The sequence below is a fragment of the Mustela nigripes genome, chromosome 13, assembly GCF_022355385.1.
Source record: "Mustela nigripes isolate SB6536 chromosome 13, MUSNIG.SB6536, whole genome shotgun sequence".
Taxonomy (NCBI): Eukaryota; Metazoa; Chordata; class Mammalia; order Carnivora; family Mustelidae; genus Mustela; species Mustela nigripes.
The window spans coordinates 115155977-115177589 of NC_081569.1; the positions used below are offsets into that span (position 1 = coordinate 115155977).

Sequence of the window (21613 nt, forward strand, 5' to 3'; positions counted from 1 at the left end):
CCAGGACAAGAATAGGAAAAGGCCATCAGAAATAAAAACGAATTTAGAAATACCTCACATAGCAGGAGTGAGAATTCCCACTTGAAAGCCTATTCCCAGGAGAGGATTTCTCTCGATCACGCTCAGGAAATGAGAAATTTCCTGAACTTCTCCAAGAGAACAGAACACATCATGAGGATGTGTTACTGGAGTAGAAACAGAGAACCCAGTCGCACCTGCCTGGGGAAAGGAGGTGCCAATATCCTGGAACCACCTCCCTAGGTCTTGCTGGGTGGCTGGGCATGGGAGTTCGGATTCGGTGAGATTCCTGAGACAACTGTGGGAGTGATCCCAATCACGGGGCTATTTTCTGCCAGCCATGTATGTGCCCTGCCTATGACTGACCCAGGGGTGGTTCCAATCACACTGAGTTACCACAGTCTGTTTCTCAAGACACTGAACTTGGGACTGACGGCAATGAACATGGCGGAATTGTGAAGCGAGGACAGGACAGGCAGAGGAAGCGGGTCTGAGGGGCAAAGGTTTACATAGGGATGAGGAAGAGGACAGGGAGAGAGGGGGTCAGGCTGACCCTGTGTTTCCTGGCTCTGCTTTGTCCTGAGACCCGCCTGCACCAACTCCAGGAAACACCTGTGTACCTTTCTCATAAAATCTCCTTTCCTGCTCAACTGAGCCCTAGCTCACTTATTACTTGCAACCGAAGTGTCTTAAGCAATAGAGTTACGAAGACAGGAACCACCCCGCCGTGGGAGGGGCTTCTCTTCAGGCCGGAAGCATCTTGCTCCCTGTTTTAATTCTGTGCTCATCACACAACCTCCTGCCCCAGGATGTGGTCTCCTGACATGTCCACCAGGCTGGGCCCCAGCCTTCTCAACTGACAAGTGAGAGAATGAGACTAGATCATTGGTTCTGATTCTCCCTGACTATCCACATCACCTGGGGTGCGGGCAGGGGTGGGTGGAGTTGCTAACGGATTCCAGAGTCCTACCAAGATTCTTTAATGTCTCCAAGTTCTAATACATATTATCTTACCAAACCAACGCTTAGTGTGTTGTAAAAAGCATCTAACGTTGATTTTAATTAGGTATAGTAAGATACACAAAAGCAATAAGCATGAAAAGAAGTTTCATAGTCACAGATCCCTAGAAACAAGGGGCAAGGTATGTCATGCTGAGTCACAGGGAGAAGCACGAAGGTTGGTCAGGAAGCAGGAGCAGGAGGAAAGCATGGGCAGGAACATTTATTGTGATTTCCATAGGAAAAGATAAGGCACAGCAGGAAGGCTTCAGATTGGCTAGTGTGAATCATTTCAGCAGGCTCTGGGGTGTAGAGGCCATCTCTAGTTACCTGGTACTTGACCCTGGGGTGATGGGGGGCAGAGGAAAACTGCCTCCTGCAGCGGGAGAGGCAGACAGAGGAGGTGGCTCAGAGTACTGGCATCTGGACTGGTTAGTCTGCTTTGATTGGGTTGTGCTCCTGGATGAGTAGTTGGTGATCTCTAAAAGTTGGCAGGTCTGAGCATGTCTGGGTTGTACTGGGCATGCGCTGCTCATTCTGGCCAGCATTCACTCCTCTACCGGTAACAGCAAGCTAACGTTCCTTTCAGGAGCCAACCCTCCATCCCGCATCAGTCTACATGGCTTGAGGGCTGACTGACTCCACCCCTTAGCTCTTGGGGTGTGGGTTGAGCACGACTAATCATGTATCCCGTAAATACTTGGTGTGTGCCTACTCTGGGCTAGGCACTATTCTAGGTACTGGGACTCCAACAGTGAACAATGCTTTCCACTAGGAGGTTTACATAGGTTTGGGGCTGGGCGCATGACTAGAGTGTCAACCCTGGGGATTTTGCTGGTAATATCTTCCTCTAATATCCATTGTCCCTTTCTTATTAGAGGAACCTTATTGTGCTTGTAATAGTCCTTTTTCAGCTAAACATCTTAATTTCCTAGGCTTCCTTGCAGGTAGGAGTGGTCACAGCTCTTACAAAGAGGTGTACTTGGAAGTCTATATGGTGGAGCTTCCAGGAAGGTGAATATTTTTGTGATAAGAGACAAGCTTTAGGAGACACTGGGTAGCTCAGGTCATGACCCTTGGGTCCTGGAACTGAGCCCTGTGTTGGGCTCCCTGCTCATCGTGGAGCCTGTTTTCCCTCTCCCTCCCCGCTGCTCCTTCACTCCCTACTCAGGTTCCTGCTCTTGCTCTCTCAAATAAATGAAATCTTTAAAAAGAGGCAAGCTTTAGTGACATGTGTCTCTCGCCCTTTGCCTCTTCTCTCTGCTCCCGGCTGGAACACAGGCACACCAGAGGGGCAGGCCCAACTGGCAACCTTGAAGACAAAAGCCACCCACTAAGGATGGAGGAACAGAAATGGATACTGGGTGAAGGATAGAGCTGCAAGACTCCTTAATTTCAGGACACCTTATGAGGTAACAAAAAATTCCTCAAAGCAAATGTCCTGTCACTGAATTTTCAGTCCCATGCAGCTTAATTCAATCCTTAACTCAGAGGCACCACCTGTGCTTTGAATTAACCCAATGGGATGGAAGTCTGGATGGCTGGTGGCCATCTTTGCAAGCCGTGCAAGGATAAAGCCAGCCCAGGGAAAGCACAGCTGAGAGACAGACAGTATCTTGAAACCACCGGAGCCCCAGGTTCAGCTCTGCCTGAAGGTAGATTCTCCTAGGGAACTTGCCACAGTGGGCTTTTTTGGCTTAAACCAGCCTGAATTGGGTTTCTCTAACATTAAAAGAGTGTGGACTGGGCCACCTGGGTGGCTCAGTCAGTTGAGCATCCGACTCCTGATTTTGGCTCAGGTCACAATCTCAGGGTCATGGGATTGAGCCCCGCATCAGGCTCCACACAGGGTGTGGAGCCTGATTAAGATTCTCTTTTCCTCTCTCTCTGTCTCCCTCCCCCCACCACCACCACAGCATGCATGTGCCCTCTTTAAAAAAAAAGTCTGGACTAACTCATGGGTGAAAGGAGTTTGGGGATGGGTGGGTAGCAACAAGGCTCAGGACAGTGTCTATACCCAAGACATCTCCCCCACCACCAGGAGTCCCTGCTGGCTCCCACTGCCTTTCCTTCAAGTGTAATGTCAGGGACATCTGAGAGATGCTCCCCATGGACTCCAATCGATTTACAAACAAAAGCAAGAGAAGGGCTGTGTCATTTGTGTCACTCAGCTCTCAGGTTTTCCTTTTGAATTCGGTAGAAAATTACAATATAATGATGTGGGGAAAAAACCTTTCAAACCAATGGTAACAAAACAGATGGCTAATCATACTGGAGGCAAAAATTAAGAATGGATGAGGTTGTTGATGGATAACTACAAACAAATGAATTGGAACAGTGTACTAGGCACTCTACCTAAGGGAGTGGTTAATTCGTGGGATGTGGGGCTGTGTCACTGTGTGATCAAGATATATACATGAACCCTGGAACGAGGAGTGTCTTCAAGATCTAGGGACTATAGCTCTAGACCAATGGTCCTCAAACGTGAGTTTAAATCTGAATTCCCTGAGGAGCTCATCAGGTGCCACCCTCCCCCACCTCCAGAGCTAATGGTTTGGCTGGTCTGGAATTGGAGCCCAAGAATTTCCATTTCTAACAAGATTCTACGTACTGCTGCTTGTGCTTGGACCACACTTTGGGCAGCACCCCTTCTGGTCAGTTCTATATGTAAAAGCAAGTGAGATACAGTTAACATTAAAAATTCACCCACTTAAATGGATAATTAGTGGGTCTTCATATATTACAAAGCTGTGTAGCCCATCACCGCTATGTGATTCCTACGTGCTTTTCATCACCTCCAAAAGAAAATCTGTTCTCATGGGCAAGTCTTCCCCATTCCCCTCCTCTCTCAAACTCTGGCAACCACTAACCTGTATGTAGCAGATTTACCTATTTTAAACATTCCATATAAATGGAATTATAGTACATAGGCTTCTGCATCTGCCTTTCACTTATGTATGTTTTCAAAGTTCATCCATGTGGCAGCAAAGGGCAGTATTTCTTTTCTTTGTATGGATGAATAATGTTGCATTATATAGACACACTTACCAGTTTGCTTCCCCGTTCATCATTCCATGGGATTTTGGATTATGCCTATTTCTTGGCTACAATTGATGCTATGAACATTCATGTGTGAGTTTTCGTGTGGACATAGGTTTTCATTTCTCCTGGGCATATAGCTAGGGGTGGAATTGCTGCCTCATAGAGTGATTCTACATTTAACTCTTTGAGGAACCGACAGATTGTTTCCCAAGAAGCATACCATTTTACATTTCCAACAGCAACATTTGAAGTTTCCAAGAGGTCCAAATCCTCGCCAATACATTGCTGTCTTTTTCAAATCGAGCCATTCTAGTGAAGTGGTAACTCACTGTGGTTTTGATTTGCATTTTCCTGATGACTAATAATGTTAAGGATCTTCTAACATGGACTTACTACTCGTGTATCTTCTTTAGAAAATGGTCTATTCAAATCTTCTACCCATTTTTGAAATTAGTCTTTTCAGTGTTGAGTTCCAAGAGTTCTGTATGTATTCAGGAGACTAGATCCTTATCAGAAACACAATTTACAAATGGTTCATTTCATTCTATGAGTTGTCTTTTCACGTTCGATGTCCTATAAATCACAAAAGTTTTAATGAAGTGCAATTTACGCTTTCCTTCCGGCTACTTATGATTTTGTTATATTTAAGACTCCATGGTCTAATCCAAACTCATGAATGTTTTCCTCTAAGAGTTTCACATTTTTAGCTAATACCTTTAGGTCTCTATTTTGTATTGAATTATCTTTTGTATACAGTGTGTTTGGGATCCAGATTTTTTTTTTTTTTTAATGTGGCAATCATTTTCCTAGCACCATTTGTTGAAAAGTCTGTTCTTTCCCCATCAAATGGTCTTGGTATCCTTGTCAAAAATTATTTGACCTTATTTGTATGGGTATACATCAAAAGTCTCAAAGTCTATTCCATTGATCCATAACTTCTACCCTTATTTCCAGTACCAGTCTTGATTACATCTTTGTAGTAGGTTTAAAACTCAGGAAGTGTGAGTCCTTCATCTTTGTTTTTTCTCAAGATTGTTTTGGCTATTCAGGGCCTCCCACATTTCCATATGTATTAGGATTAGCCCAACAATTCTTTCAAAAAAAAAAAAAGTTAGTGATGATTTTGATTGCTGAGAATCTGAAGATCAATTTCGGGACTTGTGTCATTTAAAAGGTTTTTATGTCTTCCTATCCATATACATGGGATGACTTTCCATTTAGATCTTTACTATCTTTCAACAATATTTTGTAGCAGTCAGTGTGCACATCTTGTACTCCCTTTGTTAAATTTATTCCTCGGTATTTTATTCTGTTTGATGCTATTATAAATGAAATTATTTTGATTTCGTTTTCAGGTTAATTGTTCATGTACCAAAATACAACTGAAATTTGTACATTGCTCTTGTATCCTGTAAGGTTAGTCTTACAGTTTTTTGTGGATTCCTTAGAATTTTCTATATGCAAGATGTTATTTATGCATAATTTTATATTTCCTTTCCAATCTGGAGGCTTTTATTTTTTCTCACCTGTTGACCCTGCCTAGAGCCTCCAGCACAATGTTGAAAAGAAGTGGTGAGAGCGACATCTTTGCCCTGTTCCTGGTCTGAAGGGGAAAGCTTTCAGTCTTTTACCACAATGTAGGGTAGTAGATCTTGATGCCCTTTATCACATTAAGGAAGTTTGCTTCTATTCCCAAGTTTGTTGTGAGGTTTTTCATCCAGAAACAGTGTTGGATTTTGTTAGGTGCTTCTTCTCTACTGAGATGATCATGTGGTTTTATTAACAATGTGGTATTGTTTTTCATACATTGAACCAACCCTGCATTCCCAGCATAAGTTTCACTTGGTTAACTACATTTCATAAAGAGGAAAACAAAGTCCCATGAAAGTTAATGAACTGTGCCAAATCTCACAGAAAATCAGAGGCAGAGCCGCAAACAAACTCTGCTTCCCCAATTGGGGGGTGGGGTGGAGAGGAGGCTCCAGGCTGACCTTTGTGGAGAGGCTGGGGGGCAGGGAAGGTGTGAAGAATGCAGGGGAAGGTGGAGCATTGTCAAGGAGGGATTGATGACTGACTACCTCACCATTACCCAACATGCCTGCCGTACCTCACATCTTGGAGGTGATTTTCACGCTCTCTGTTCTTCATGTCAACTTTTAGGGGACACTGTCCTTATTTTATAGGTAGGAAAACTGAGGTTTGATGGAATTCAGGGACTTAAACATCTCAGAAAGTGAGAGATGGTGCCAAGACTTGAAGGCGGGTCTTTAAAGTTTAAAAATCCTCAGTCCATGGTGCTGTATTGCTTGCCTGCCCCTGAGTCCCATGATTTCAAGGCCCGTGGAAGTCCTTTTGCTACCTGCCTCCTGGCGAAGGTGTCAACCATCCAACTAGGGCCTCCTGCCCTTAGCTGGTGGCTCTGATGGAAACAGAAAAGTCCTCTTGAGAAAGGGAACCACTGAAGTTTTCTTTTTCCTTGGGGCAAACGAACTTCCAAATAATTTTTAGTTTTTAGTACATTTTTGTTTTATCCTGAAATTTAGACTTATCATTAAATGGATTGCTTCCTGAAGGGCACAGCAGTTCCATGGTTAGCTGTAGCTAGATTGCCAGGTTCAAACCCCAGCTGTGGCTTATGCTACCTGTGTGAACTTGGGAAAGTACTGAGCCTCTCTGTATCTGTTTTCTCATCTGTAAAATGGGTAAGAAAAATGGTTTCTGCCTTGCAGGAACTGAAATAAAACTGAAAATGAGCCAACACACATGATGTGTTTATGATAACACCTGGTGCACAGTAAACACTAAATGTTAACTATTGTTGATGTTAACGACCACATTAACTTCCACTTCACAGGGACTCTTGTCAAGCACTGGCTTGGGGGTTTTATAGGAACAGTCTCAGAGAGGTTAAGGCCGTGTGCCCAAAGTCACACAGCGAGGAACTGGCAGACCTAGAAGTCCAGCACCAAAGCCTTGTAAGGACCCACTCCTGAATTCTGGGGGGTGGGTTTTGATCCAGAGGGCACTAGAGGGGTGAGCAGAGGCCCCATGGGCAGCAGATGAGGTCAGGACTACAGTCATGCTGAGACGCCAGGCTGAGGCTTGGGAGGGAGGGGAAGAATGGAATGGAGGATGAGAAAGCACAAACTAAGCTTCAGCCAAGTCAGAGGCAGGCCCCACTCAAGGCTGACATGGAAATGCAGGCAGGGCTGGGCACACAGGGACTCAAGGTCTAGGGAAATGTATCTGGCAGTCTAGGGTAGAGGTCTGCAGGGCTCATGGGGTCTGTGAAAGGCCTTCTCCAAGGGAGAGGCCTTCAGTCAGGGACCACAGTTTGGCCACTAGGACCCTATTCCTGGCCCCACCCCCACAGAAGCAGCTGCTTTTATGGGGAAGAGGGCAGATCTGATCTGCAGATCAAGAGCTCCCAGGCCATAGAGAAGTGGGGCTGAGCAATCTGGGCTGGTGCAGGTCCCTGGGTGATGGTCCTATGTCCCCCACCGAGCTCTGTGGAGGCTCCATGTCCAGCTCAGACCGGATGTAATGGGTCCCAAAGCTGGAAGGTCGTCTGGGGTTGGTGCGTCAATGCCCTCATTCTGAAGACCCCAAGTTACAGCCAGCTCTGGGCCTCACTTCCGGGATCTCAGGGCATCCAGCAGAAAGAGCTCTTCTCCCCGCCACTTGTCACTGTGTGTCAGTGGGTGGATGGTCAGCCTCTCTGAGCCTCTTCTGTGGGATGGTGGGGAGCCGCACCCCCTCACCCACCTCCAGGAACTGTGGGGAGACCAAAGGAAGACCAAAGGAAAGCAGAAAGTACAGAGCTTACTGCCCAGCCTCTGAGGGCCTTGCTGAATTTGGAGGCCCTGGGAAGCGTGAAATTAGAGACCGCTAATCCCAGAAATACTGAGAAATAACACTCACTGGCTCTCACGCCTGCCGACATGCCCTCTAGCCTTAAACATTCCACAAAGCCTGCAATGACAGGGTGGGGTGGTTGGGTTCCTGCTGTCGGAAAACCATGCAGACCCAGCCACTGGCCACCTCCCTCCCCTTCCTTCCTGCCACCCCTGGCATCCTAGAGCCTACATGCTAGCTTAGTGGAGGGCCCTCTCGGCCAAAGTCAATGGTGGCACCAAAGGACAGCACTTCGGAACTGGGCAGACTTGGAGCCAGCCCCAGCCATGGCACCTACCCATCTGAGTCTTAGTTTGTTCATTTGGGAAACGGGGACCAACACCAGCCACCCCGTAGGTCATGCTGAGCCGGCCCTCAGCTCCCATGCCAACCTCCCTCTTCTGGTGTCTGCAGACGCGTCTCCCAGGTCCCCTTGCAGCTCCAGGTCTGGACTCAAAAAAGTCCCCCTCAGGGGCGCCTGGGTGGCTCAGTGGGTTAAGCCGCTGCCTTTGGCTCAGGTCATGATCTCAGGGTCCTGGGATCGAGTCCTGCATCGGGCTCTCTGCTCAGCAGGGAGCCTGCTTCCTCCTCTCTCTCTGCCTGCCTCTCTGCCTACTTGTGATCTCTGTCTGTCAAATAAATAAATAAAACCTTTAAAAAAAAAAAAAAGTCCCCCTCAAATCTGAGAAGAATGGAGGTGGGGTGAGGTTGCCTTTCAGCTGTTCTAGATGACTCCTATCTAGCAGGGTCCCTGGATACTGGGATTTGCCACGGGGCGGGGGGGTAGTCTGAGCCCAGGCACTACCTGTGTGGATATCCAAAGGTCTGGCCACCAACCCTGTGCCCTGTTTGTGCTGCTGTGGGGGCTGAGACCCAGCTGTGGCAACAGCCTCCTGGCCCCTGGATCGCAGCCCTGACAGGGAGACCTGGAACTCATGGTTCCGCGGTGTCCTGGTTCACACTGCCCTGATTCTGATGTGGCAGCCATAGAAGCAGGTGTGGTGGGGAGGCTCTGGGGTCTCCTGGTGCCCAGACTAAATAAAGTGTCCTTCCCATGATCACATAAGGCACCTACATCTCTGTATTTTTGTTTTCCTCTGTCTCAGATGGGCTACACCCTGCATCTCCTGATAACGCGAGAGGCAGCAGTCATGGGTCCCACAAGGGATGCGGGCGCGCATGTGCGCAGATGGTCCTCCCTCAGAGCTACCTTCTTAGGGGCCACAATGCCTCGTTGGCTAGCACAGTGAATGGAATGGGGCCAGCCACCTGGCTTCTGGGCACATGGCATTCTCTCTTGCTCTCCAGACCCTGGAATTCAGATGCGGCACCAATAAGCTAAGGTAGGGGGGTTGGGACAGTCATAGGCCACTCTGGGGTCCACACGAGGCCACAGTCTGCCATGTGTTCTGACCGAATCTGCGAAAGCCAGTCTGACAGGCATCTGTGGAGAAATGAAGACCAGGACCAGGAAGAGTCCTGACACCCCCCCAGAAACCCCACATCCTGTCCCTGGAGGCCTCCAGCTGTTTCTGTGCCCTGGGATCCATGACACATCCCTATAGCCTTACTGTCCAAAAAAGGTCCCCCTGTATCTTGTGGGAACTTGTGTGGTCTTTGTGTTGCCAGCACGTAAAGAGACTCTGGGACCCCAGAACAGGACAGGTCTGGGTTCCTTCACCCCCACACTCCCAGCATGCACCATGCTGGCTTGGCGGCAGGGACCCCATAGAGCAGCATCTGGGGTAGATAGCCTGGATGCCTGGTTCTTTCTGGTCTAGGCTGCCCCTTGGGAAAGCCCGTGCCCCCTCTCTGGGACTCGGCTTCCCACTCTATAGAAGGAGGTGGCAGGTCTTTAATTCCCACCCTCGCTTCAGATCCTAGTGTTCAGATACCGTTTGTCACGAACCACAGGGACCTGGAGGAAAATGGTTTCCACTTAGATTAAAAAAAAAAAAAAAATTCAGCTTCTTTCTTCACTATGTTCTATTATGTTTTTTCTAAACCACATAGCCAGAAAGTGAAAATGATCCAAATGTCTAGCAACAGATGGGTATCCATACAAGGGATTAGTCAGCCACACAGAAGAACGACGTACCAACACAGGCTACCACACAGATAAACCTTGAAAAGATCCTGAGGAAAAGCAGCCAGTCACAAAAGGCCACCTACGACACGATTCCATTCCTACGAAATGTCCAGGCAGATAAATCCGAAGGGACAGAACAGCGGTTGCCAGGAGATGGGGGGATGTGGGGGAGGGATGGGGTTGGTTGCTCGGGGGGGAGGGGTGCTAGAGAGCGGCTAGAGTTGATGTGATGGTTACACAGCTCCGGGCATCTCCTAAAACCCACCCATTGTATACTTTAAAGGCGCAAGCACTAGGGCAAGTGAATTCTAGATCAACAACGCTGTTATAGGGTAGGAATCGCGTGCCTAGCACAACGAGCAACATGCGGAATTGCTGAATCATCGTATGACACACCAGAAACGAACACCTCATATTAATTACACTGGAGTTAAAATGTAAAAAAAAAAAAAAAGTTGTTACATGAAAAAAACAAACAAACAAAATGCTCTGCCAGTGTTCGTTCTGATCGGGCTGTGAACTGACAGCTCAGCAAGGGCAAGGACGCTCCCTTGAAATCCTGACTTTGACCTATGAGACCTCTTCTCTGGTGGCTCCGGAGATGAGGCAAGAAGGCGAAGCTTTCCGCCCTGTAGAGCCGCAGCCTCTGGGGGCCTGGGACAGACGGGCATCGTGTCTGGACCGTCACATGTACACGAGCCCACGGCACCTGGTTTCTCCGCCGCATTCACAGATGGGCTGAGGGGCTCCGAGGTGAGAACGTGCCCACTTTCTAGGGCTTTCTAGACTTTCTAGAGCTCTATTTTGGCAGCACCCCCCACCTCCGCCCCCTCCGAGTTTAAAGAGGCCAAACAGACCACTCTCATCTCACCTGGGACAGCCTGCTCTGGTGCCACATAGAAGCAGGGAAGATGGCCTGGCATGGGAGAATAAGCCCTAAAAACATCCCCAGGTTTCCAGATTGCCTGTGCTGAATGTTATTCTGATAAAGGAAGAGAAGGTAGAGCCATGCCATCCAAGGCCCGAGGCGGGCACGTGTGAGGTCCCCAACACTTTACGCCCCCCACACACATCGTTTGGCAGTCCCCTGGCTGGACTACAGTGCTGGCCCCTGAGCACGTCTGCCGTGAGAATGCCAGTGTGCAGATGGTGGTCTGCCCCTTCTGCCCGGATGCCCTTGGCAATGACACCTGTCTGTGCCTCCGTTCCTTCACATGGGAAATCGGGGGCATGGCACCCGCCTTCTAGGGTGTCCCGTAGACTATGGTGGGTGGCTATGTGAAAAGCCCCCTGCCTGGCCCATAGTAGGTGATCGGTAAGTTTTACCTCCTGTTCAAGCCCCTCCAAGGGTGTAGACTTTGGAGAAATGCACATTCATGACAGTCTCTCCACTGACAGGAGCTGCACAGCCTCGCAGATCCCGGATGCATATACCTGAGGTCACCTGCCAGCTGCCGGACAGCCCAGGGGCTCACGGTCTGGGACTCTGCTCCCCAGTGGGCCAGCCTGTGATGGTGTTCACAGCTCGGGGAGCACAGGGTGGAAGAGGGGATCCCCCCACTCAATGGCCGTGTGACTTAGGAAGTCACTCAGCCTCTCAGGGCCTCAGTTTCCCTCTGCAAAATGGAGCTAAAGATGATGCCTCGTCTAAAGGGTGCTGTGAGGAAAAATAAAATGCTCAGCGCACACAGGTGGAACCACACAGCAGGGCTGCACACCCGGACCCCTCCCCTCCTCGTAGGTGCTGGGTGACGGCGTGAGTGGCTCAGCGTCTCTGCCCCCTCCTTCCTTCTCTGCAGAATGGAGAACATCATCCCCACCTCATGGGAAGATTCAATGAAAGCAAAAGCACATAAAGCTCTTAGGACAGGGCACAGCACCCAAAAGTCCCCAGAGAGCCCTATAAGGATTCCAGGTCTGACCTACAGCAAGTGCCCAGAGCCATCACAACAGTGGCAGACGTGAAGGCCAGCATCCCCGCACAGGATGGGATTCCCTTACACATTGGCAGGCAGAAGAGAGGAGTCCCGTTGACCCCCTGAGCTAGTCAACCCACAAATCAGCCACAAAACAACCTGCACTATGGATTTTCCCTGGCCAGGCTGGGACTCGGGGTCTCCAGCTGGCAACCTCAGAGCTGTTCCCTGGGGTTGCAGACCGCAGTTTCCGTGGGAGAAGAAGCTTCTCCCTGCTTGCTTCTTCCCTAGGCAATGGCTGGCCTGGGGAAGCCTAATTACCAGCCTCTGCGGCCCAGAGTGGGAAGAGCAGGCGGCCCTGGGTGTCCAGCAGGCCAGGTGAGTGCCAGGGCTGGGCTGCTGCTGGATGTCCCTGGGTTACAGTCCACATCCCCGTGATCCTGCGTGCAGGTGTCAGAGCCCGGGGGCCACAGGCTGGGGCCATCTCTTCCACCTGTCCGCTGTTTTGGAAAGGAAGACGAATCGTGACGTGCATCCTGTAGTGACCTGCCTGCATTTATCCAGCACATCTGCAAGCTGGCCAAGGATGGGGACCATGGCTGTCCTGTTCCCACCCATATTCCCAAAGCCCACAGTGGTCTCGTACCCAAGTAGTTCCTGCAAAGAGGGATCTTATTGGCAAAGTGCCCAGAGGTGGGTACCTGGCACACAGCAGATGCTCCTGGACCTTCAGGATGACCATGGCTCCAGGCCTCCAGGAATCCTGACCTCTGTGACCCTTCTAGAACATAGCTTGTGGTCCAAACAAGGGGAAAGGTGTAAAAAGCCAGATATAACAGAAACCACGTGATTCAAGCCCATAATACAAACAAGCATTTCCCGCACACCTACTATGCATCCATTAGTGCCCAGAGATGGTGGTTAAGTACCTTACACACTACTTAGAGCAACCCTGGGGTATAAGCACTGTTGCCCCAATTGTGGGGCTGAGGCACAGGTTCAGGGACGCAAAGCATTTTTCCAGTGCTTCCTGCCGGGGAGGAGTAGAACCAAAACTTGAACTCAGGACTTCTGGACTCCAGAGCCTGCCTCCCAGGCTGCCCCCAACTCCACAGAAGGACTGTGCACAGAACTGGCAGGCCCCGATTCATCCCGCCGCAGCAGAAAGACTGGCTCCAAGCTGACCAGAGGAATGGCTCCCTCCCTCCTCCCATCCCCACCACTGCTACCACTTTGCTCACCCCTGTGACTCCTTCTGGGGCCCAGTTTAGGGGATGGCTAGATCCCTCTGGCCCATAAGTGCCTCCGGGGCCATTGGCCAGCCTCCGATCAATCGATCAATGCGAGCCCCCCCCCCCCCCCCAGAGAGGTGGTCCAGGGCCTGGTGCCAGACTCACAGACTTTCTCACAGGTGCTGCATCCCACCAAGTTCCCTTAAATCTCTATCCACACCGTTCTCACTTTTCCGTGGCCGCCATGTGGGTCTAAACGGCAAGTCAGAAAGAGGCAAATCAAAAGCCTACAGCCACAGGGCCCCCTCTTCACGCCCCAGTCCTTAAAGAAGGTGAGCAGAGGGAAGAGGAGGAGGAGCAGGAAATAACTCGTGGTTTCCAAGGGCAACACCTGGACATGCATCTGCATCTGCAGGGACACAAAGGGAGGGCGAGCTTTCCATAGGGGCGCAGGAAGCCCGGCCTGTTCCTGAGAGCAAGAGGCAGCAAGCTCGGGGCGGAAGCTCCCAGCATTTGGCTCTGCTCTGAGCTGAGCCCTGGGGAACGTTCTGGAGCCTCTGGCTGGAGGAGGACGGTGGACCAGCTGTTGCAGGAAGCGGGGGGCTGCCAGGCAGGGTCGTGCTCCGGGCCGGAGGACTCACAGGTCCACAGAGCCTGGGAGCTCCCAGGCCCAGCCCTGGCAAGATAAGCAGCCTTTGAAGTCCCCCAACCCACCCCACCCCCAGGGGCTGAGCCCCCCAGACAGAGTCCTGCAGGGAGCTCGACCCCATTTCCCACGGCCACTTGTCTGAGAAGCGCCAGGTCCTCAGGACAAAACCAATGGAGGGACAGCAGGCCTTGGGGTCCACCCAACCCAGTCCTGCTAAACTCAAGGGTGCGAAGAAACGCAGGGGTGAGTGGTCCTGACCCGTGGCTGCCCAGAATGGCATGTCCCTTCTTTGGTTTCCCGCCAAGCCCTGGACAGTGGGCTGCACCCGTTCAAGGGTCCACACAAAGTGGACAGGGTGGTGGCTGGGGCCCCATCAGGCCCCACACCCACCAAGTGGGGACTCTGCCACATACCTCCTGGGACTGGAGAAGACAGTTCACAGCTCGGGAACTCCTCCCCAGAAAGTATGGCGGGGCCACAGCCGCCTCTCCCTCCACATCCTAGCCCCCGCTGCATCTGGGCTTTGGCCCCTGAGGAACTGAAACCCCGGGGAGCCCGCTGCCCCGAGTCCCCATGCTCACCCTGTGTGGACGCGGGAGAGGAAGTGGGCTGCTGGTGTTACAATGAATGGCTAGGGGGGGATTCGGGGTTCCGGACTCCAGGTCTGTGTCTGGACTACTCATGAACACAGAAGTGAAAAATGCTAGGCAGGGCAGGGCCCTGTCCCCGCTTTTCAGACTTGCAGCAGGTTCTGCTCTGGGGGGACACACTGCCGTCCCGGGATCTGGCTGCACAGGAGAAGGACACCCGTTCTTTCAGTGGCCCAGACCTGGCCCAGGGGCCAAGCTCCCACCTAAATAGAGTGTGACCTTTAGCCTACAAGACAAGCTACATGAGCATGACCTCTACTCCCCAAAGTCTTCCAACAGGGGTGCTGACGTGTCAGGGATGTGTCCAACACAGCTCCCCTCGCCCCTCTGGTCGGCAGGGAGGTCCTGGGGCGGGGGGTTGCTGGACCACAGGGCTGGGTCCCTCTGTGACGTCAGTGAGGAGAAAAATGTCACTTTTCCGGTCTGCCCTTCATGTGAAAGAAACCTGGGAGGTACTCACAGGGATCAGCACCTCCTAACCTAGCCAGTTCCCAGGAATCACCCAGAGAAGGTTAGAAAACGCTGATTCCTATGTCCTGTGCCAGTCTTTGAAATGTCCGTGTTTCAGAACCAGACCCTGAATTTTCGGAAGTGCCAGGTAGCTGGAAGCAGCGTGCCCCGGAGATTCTGATCGAGGAACCTCGAGGTAGCCCTGTGTTCCCAGATGGAGTCTCTATATTCAGGATGAACCATAATGGCAGAGTATCCTAGCCTGGCTAGGTCCCCCGCCATCTACTTGGGGGCAGGAGTCTTCCCGTAACAGGGGGATAAGGGCCTGGACATCCTCTCTCCCCACAGAGCCATCTCTTAAATTATATGTTCTCTGATCCCGATGCTAAACACAAAAGAATTCTTTTCAGAAAAACATCAGGTTCCAGACTTGAAGATTCTGGAATTCTGCTTCCTCTCGGGATGGTAGGACACCGAGGCAAAAGCTCTGAGACCAGGGCCTTCAGCTCCCACCGAGGACTCAAAGGCCCACACAGAAAGCTGGTTAAAGAGGAAGGTACACTGTGTGTGTCTGGGGTTCCTCTTGCATCTGAACTCACTGCACAGATACCTGCTAATCCCCCTCTCATGTGTCAGGTAGGAGCGAAACAGACAAAGATCCCTGCCCTTTGTGGAGGTGACATTTTAGCTGGGGGAGACACACAAGGGAAAAAAAAAAAAAAAAAATATATATATATATATATATATATATATATATATATATATATATATTTCACTCTGCCTGCCTCTCTGCCTACTTGTGATCTCTCTCACTCTCCATCAAATAAATAAAGAAAATCTTAGAAAAAAAAAGGGGGGGGGCACCTGGGTGGCTCAGTGCATTAGCCTCTGCCTTCGGTGCAGGTCATGATCTCAGGGTCCTGGCCTGCATCGGGCTCCCTGCTCAGCAGGGAGTCTGTTCCCCTCCCCCCACCACCTGCCTCTCTGCCTACTTGTGATCTCTGTCACATAAATAAATAAAATCTTTAAAAATAAATTTCAAACAGCATTGTCAGGGAAGGCCACCCCAAGAAGGTGACATTTAAGCAGGGATCTGAAGCAGGGGAGAGAGCAAGCCCTATGGCCCATGGGGGAAAGTGCATTCCAGCAACAGGCAAGTGCAAAGGTCCTGAGACAGGGCATACAAGTGTGTTCTAAGGAAAGGAAGGGGGCCAGTGTGGCTGGAGGAGAGGGTGCATGAAGGAGAAGAGCAGAAGTTGAGATCAGCAAGGAGCTGGCAGTCAGAGGTCACTAAGCTTCAGAGGTCATACTCCAGTGAGATGGAGGAAGCTGAGGGCTTATACACAGGTAGGAGATATTGTCAAATGGAGAAGGTGTAACTGTCTGTGGGTAATTTCTGGCCTTAGAATATCCTGTCAGTGAATGTTGGGTGGGAGAATCAAACCAGGTCTGTGAAAATAACAGTGGTGGTTGCTTTTTCTTACTACAAAAGAAAGACCAGTTGCCCTGGGCATTTAAATGCAGTCACTAGGGGTTACTGGGGTTCCCTATGTCTCTAGCTGACCTGCTGTCTGGCACATGCCAGTGACCTAATGTCAACCCATCGCACAGCCTTCCCCAGCCCTTGTGGGTCCAGGTCTCTGACCTGAAGACCTCAGCTTAGCCCGAGGGCCCCGTGCCCCTGGAACTCACCGGGCATGGAGAAGGGGGACAGGAAGGCAGACTCAATTGGCTCCGGCTCTGGAGGAGGCGGTGGCGGTGGGGGCTGCGGCTCCTGTTCCCGCGGCGGGTCGCTGGGGTTTTCCACGGGAACATTCCCATTTTCAATGTTTTCGTGTCTCCCATTCTGAAGTGGCTTGCTATTGGCACCGTTTGCTGAGTTGATCAGTCTCTGCCGCTGTGTGGACAGGAGGCAAGTCAGATGCCAAGACATGGGATGAAGTGTTCCATGGTGGTTTGTTCCTTATAGACGCATAGCCCTGAACGGCTTCTGGAATGCCATCCCTGTGCTCCCTGAGAAATGGTCCAAGAACCTCAGGCTCCATCTCAGTTTGCTCGTTTGCGGATGGACTGATGCTGGGAAAGCCTTTGGGGCCTGGGCAGAACGTGGGCCTCCCCTTCTTAATGCCAACCAGACCACCTAGCCCCTGACTCTGGAAGACAATGACCATTCCAGATCCTTCACTGGACATTTATAAGCTGCCTGAAGATAGCCACAGGAAACGTCCCACATCATTTTTTTTTTAATGTTTAATTTTTTTCAGGTCTGTTGTGCAAAAAGATACTCAAATGAAGCATATAGCTCAATGATGTTCTCCTTCAAGGTGTGGACCATTTCCAGCCCCACAGAAGAGTCCCTCAGGCACCTCCCTGGTTTATATGCCCCTTCTCTCCAGAGGTAACCAAGGTAACTGCTATTCTGACTTTTATAAACATCAGTTTGCTTCTCCTGAACTTGAACTTCATATAAATGGATTCAAATAATTCGTATTATTCTATGTGTGGCTTCTTCCACTCAATATCTGTAAAATTCATTCGTGGTGTTGCCTGACTGAGTAGCTATTTTTCATGGCTGTCGACTATTCCACTGTATGAATAACCCATGATGCATTGCGTAGTTTCCCTTCTTTTGTTCTTAGGTTCTTATGAAGAACATGGCTATGAACATTTGTGCACCAGTCTTTTTCTGGACAAAATGGACTTGTTTCTTTCGTGTATTTGGGAGTGCGGTTTCTGGGTCACACAGTTCCTGCATGCTGAATCACGTCATACTCGTATCAGCAATGTATTATAATTTCCTTTGTATCCTGTTCTGGTCAGCACTTGACCTTGGCAGCCCTTTCCATGTGAACCATTCTGGTGGGTGTATGATGGTATCCAGCCATGGCTCGGCATTTCCCCACTGACCAACGGTGCTGAGCACCTTACTGGGTCGCTGGCCACTGGGATGGTCTCCGCTGTCGCGGTGCTTTGCCATGTCTAATGGGTAAGTCCTGAACCAAAGTGTCCCCTTCCCGGCCCCATCTTGTAGTGACTGACAAAGGCTGCCTCCCTTCCACACGCGGGAAGCTAATCTTCCTCACCAATTCCATGGGCTTCTAGAAACCAGGGAAAGGCAGAAGCCACGTTTCTAGAAATCAACAGGTTTCCATTTTCCTTTGCCTTTTTGCCCAGCTCGCATTCATTTGGTTCTGATTTTAAATACCCGTGTGTCAGCCTGAGTTAGGCCTTGGGGCTAAGGACTGTCACACAATGGACAAATAGAGACCCCTCCCAATTCTTTGCCAGGAGACTAAGAATGTGTGAATGTGTCCCCAAGGCACTATTCTTTCTACCTGTGTGTCCAATGCCTATCCTCATGGTTACCTGGAAGTTAAAACATCATTATTAAAATACATGTTATTTCTCTTTAAAAACAACAAAAACAAAGGAACTGGCCGTTTAACTGCCTTCATGTTGGTTTTAGGTAGGGACTCCTAAATCATGAAGCCTAGGGTGGGATGAAAATTTTAAAATTCTTTTTTTACAAGTGTGTTCACAACACTTAGCCTACCAACAGAGCAAAGAGATCTGTGTCTGAGACAAAAGCTCAGAGGTGGAGTCATAATAGTTTGCTACCCAAGCAGCAAACCTAAGTACTATTAAATGACAGGTGATTCTTATATTTAAACAAAGAACCTGGTTATACAAGGACAGAATTGTAAGGAGGGAGGCATGACTTAATGGCAACATGTATGGTAGCAATGGAAAGGGGTCATGATTCTAGCTTAATAGGAAACAACAGAGCATTGTACCTAGAAAAATATCTAAAGTTACCTGAGGTTGTATTAAAAGAGGCATAGATTATAACACAAAGGAGGTGATGGATCCACATGCTGAGAGAGACAAGCTGGAAGATGGTAATGACAGGAACCCCGTTGCATCAGGGAGGGTGGGAGGTTCTAAGGATATTTCAGTTCGAGGAGAAAATCAGGGGGTAGCGATGTTCAAAGAGTTACCACTTGGAAGAGGCAATTATAAGCAACTCAAGCAGGGGCTGAACATTATAGAGGGAATAAAGATATAGAAAGAAGGGGGGGCGCCTGGGTGGCTCAGTGGGTTAAGCCGCTGCCTTCGGCTCAGGTCATGATCCCGGGGTATGGGATCCAGCCCCGCATCGGGCTCCTTGTTCGGGCAGGGAACCTGCTTCTCTCGCTGTCTCTGCCTGCCTCTCTGCCTGCTTGTGTGTACTCACTTGCTCTCTCTCTCTCTGGCAAATAAATAAAATCTTAAAAAAAAAAAAAAAAAGATATAGAAAGAAGGGTCTGAGAAGGTGGACTCACTGACCCCTGATAATCTACGCAGTCCTAGTTTTGCAGTCTAGATGCAAATTTGGGTGGGAATTCCTGTTCTGCGCTCATACTAGCTGTGTGGCTTTGGGCAAATTACTTTGCCTCTCTGAGAAACTGGAAATCTCATCATCTGTTGCAGAAAGTCATTAAGAGGTAAGATATCCTGCACCTGGCTAGGCCTCAGCAGTCGAATGGACCAGCTCAGAAGGACCAGCACCCAGGTGTGAGATGCATGGAAACTGAAGGTGGGGGAGATTTGGAGCACCTCGGCAACTCACTGCAGGGGCTCTGGGTGAGGACAGCCAAGTGCAGCCTTGGAGTGAAGGAAAACCCCTCACACGCCCTCTCCCATACACCTGTGTTCCCCCCCCCACCCCCCGCCACCCCTCTCAGCTGTTCTGTCCTCTCTGGTGAACAAACATGGACATCCATACCACAAGCACTAGACTCTAACACAGCTTAATTGCGGCTTTGCAAACACCTCTAACATTTTGGAATTAAAATGACTGAACATTCTAATGAGACCCAGGGTCTTAAGAAACGACTTTGAAACAACTGGGTATTTGGGGTTTTTTTTTTTTCCTCCCCCCACTCCCATTCTCTGATGAAATTACCCCAAGACACAGCTTTGCTCCCACGCACAGTTTATCGGTTGTGTGCCACTGAATTTTTTAGTGCTGTTAGCATCTTCCCAAACATTCTCATTAAGAGAAACTGAGGCCCAGGAAGATCAAACCAGTTAGTGGCTAATGTGAGATTAAAAGCCCATCTCCTCTCCCAAGCCTGGCCTCTCTGTATCCCTATGCTCCCTGCCAGGGCACTCAATCCCAGCCTGGTGGTGGAGGGGAGGGGGAGGACACAAGGTCTTCCCAGCAGCCTAAAATATCTGGGGTGGGTGACCATCAATATTTTACTAGCTCCTCAAAACCCAATGATTTCCCTGGTGGGTCTACCATGAGAAAGCTACTATGAACCCACATCCTTCAGAGTTATCCTCACCCCCTTCAGTGGGTACAATTATGCTCATGAAAGATAACCAGGATTCAGTAAAATTTCACCAATTCCTATTTAAGTGACCTGGGTCAAAAAGATTCAGAATGATGCAACATTTTCAGTGTTTCTCTTTCTTTCCATATCTTCCACAGGGAAGACGTATTATACAAAAAAGCAGAAATGTTCAAAATATAGAACTTTTCAGCCCTGGGCGATATCATTTCTGCATACCTCTGACGTGCTAACCACAGATTATTAGTTCTCAAATTTCCAAGCTCTCTGAGAACTACCTGGGTGTGAGGGTAAGGACTTCAAACACATATGCACATATGTGGCAAAGCCTGGAAGAAAGTTGGAAAGCCATTAGAGTGGGGGCATCTTTGCTATAGTTTCTGGACAGGAAATAGCACTAAAACTGATTTTTTTCCCCCCAAGTGAGAAAGAGGGCACAAACTTCAAGCAGAACAGGAGGATGCAGAGTGAAAGGGAAGTGCTCAGGGGTAAGTGACCTCTGCCAGTGTTCTTGGTTTTCTCCTAGAGTTGTCTGTCTGTAGAGAACAAGTGTGTGCTCAACCTTTTTTTTGTACTAAAGAACACTTTAAAGAAACAAGCCATACTTCCAGCTGGCCTTTCTCCACTTAGCTTTCCTTTAGTGCCTGACAAAAGTCTTAGTGGCACATCTTAGAAATTGTACTTGATTGCTGCCTGCCTTGTGCCACACTTCTGGAGAGGATCGTGTGCTGCCCGCTGGTAATGTTTGGGCCTCCTTCCACAGCAGGGACAGCAATAAAGGCCAGCCTGGCTGAGGATATCCTGGTGGCTCAGCACCAGCCCGTGGCTTCAAAGCCCAGCAACACACCCGAGGCCACTCGCTCTCAGTGCCCTTGACACAGACTGACCTCATTAATTATGATCCTGCTGGCCATCCGCAGTCGGGTCCTGGGCCCAAACTTGTTGGTGATCATGATGCGTAAGCCTGCCTCCGGGAAGCTGAACTTGGGAGGACTGGAGCTCATGACCTCGTCCACCATCACCACTGGGTTTTTGCTGTACTGAGGCTCCTCCTTCACTATATTGAGCACAACAGCATGATTAGTGCTGAGATCTCCCTTGGGAATCACACCCCAGCGCTGGGCTGGCTGACCTCCCCTCACACAGCAGACCACCTGGGGCTGTGGTCTGAGCAGCTGCCAGGGACTGCCTGCCAACTGGGAGTGTTAGCCGAGGCCCCGGGGTCCCATGCTACAGGATGCCTCAAGAGCAAACGCTTCACGTCTAGCCCCTCCGCCGGGTGATGCCCCTCTCTTTGGGGTTCGTCTTGACTAAGGCCTCTCAGTTCCTTGTCTGCAC

The 21613-nt window shown here is 49.9% G+C and overlaps 1 protein-coding gene across 1 annotated transcript in view; it reads right to left on the reverse strand.

The window, feature by feature from the left end:
• SLC24A4 (solute carrier family 24 member 4) overlaps positions 1-21613 on the reverse strand; it is a 162321-nt gene that overhangs the window by 19832 nt on the left and 120876 nt on the right. The window contains exons 11-12 of the mRNA XM_059373497.1: positions 21163-21332; positions 16632-16836 (exon numbers count right to left, since the gene is read on the reverse strand). Of these exons, the coding sequence (XP_059229480.1) occupies positions 16632-16836; positions 21163-21332 (375 nt within the window). The remainder of the gene's footprint in view (positions 1-16631; positions 16837-21162; positions 21333-21613) is intronic.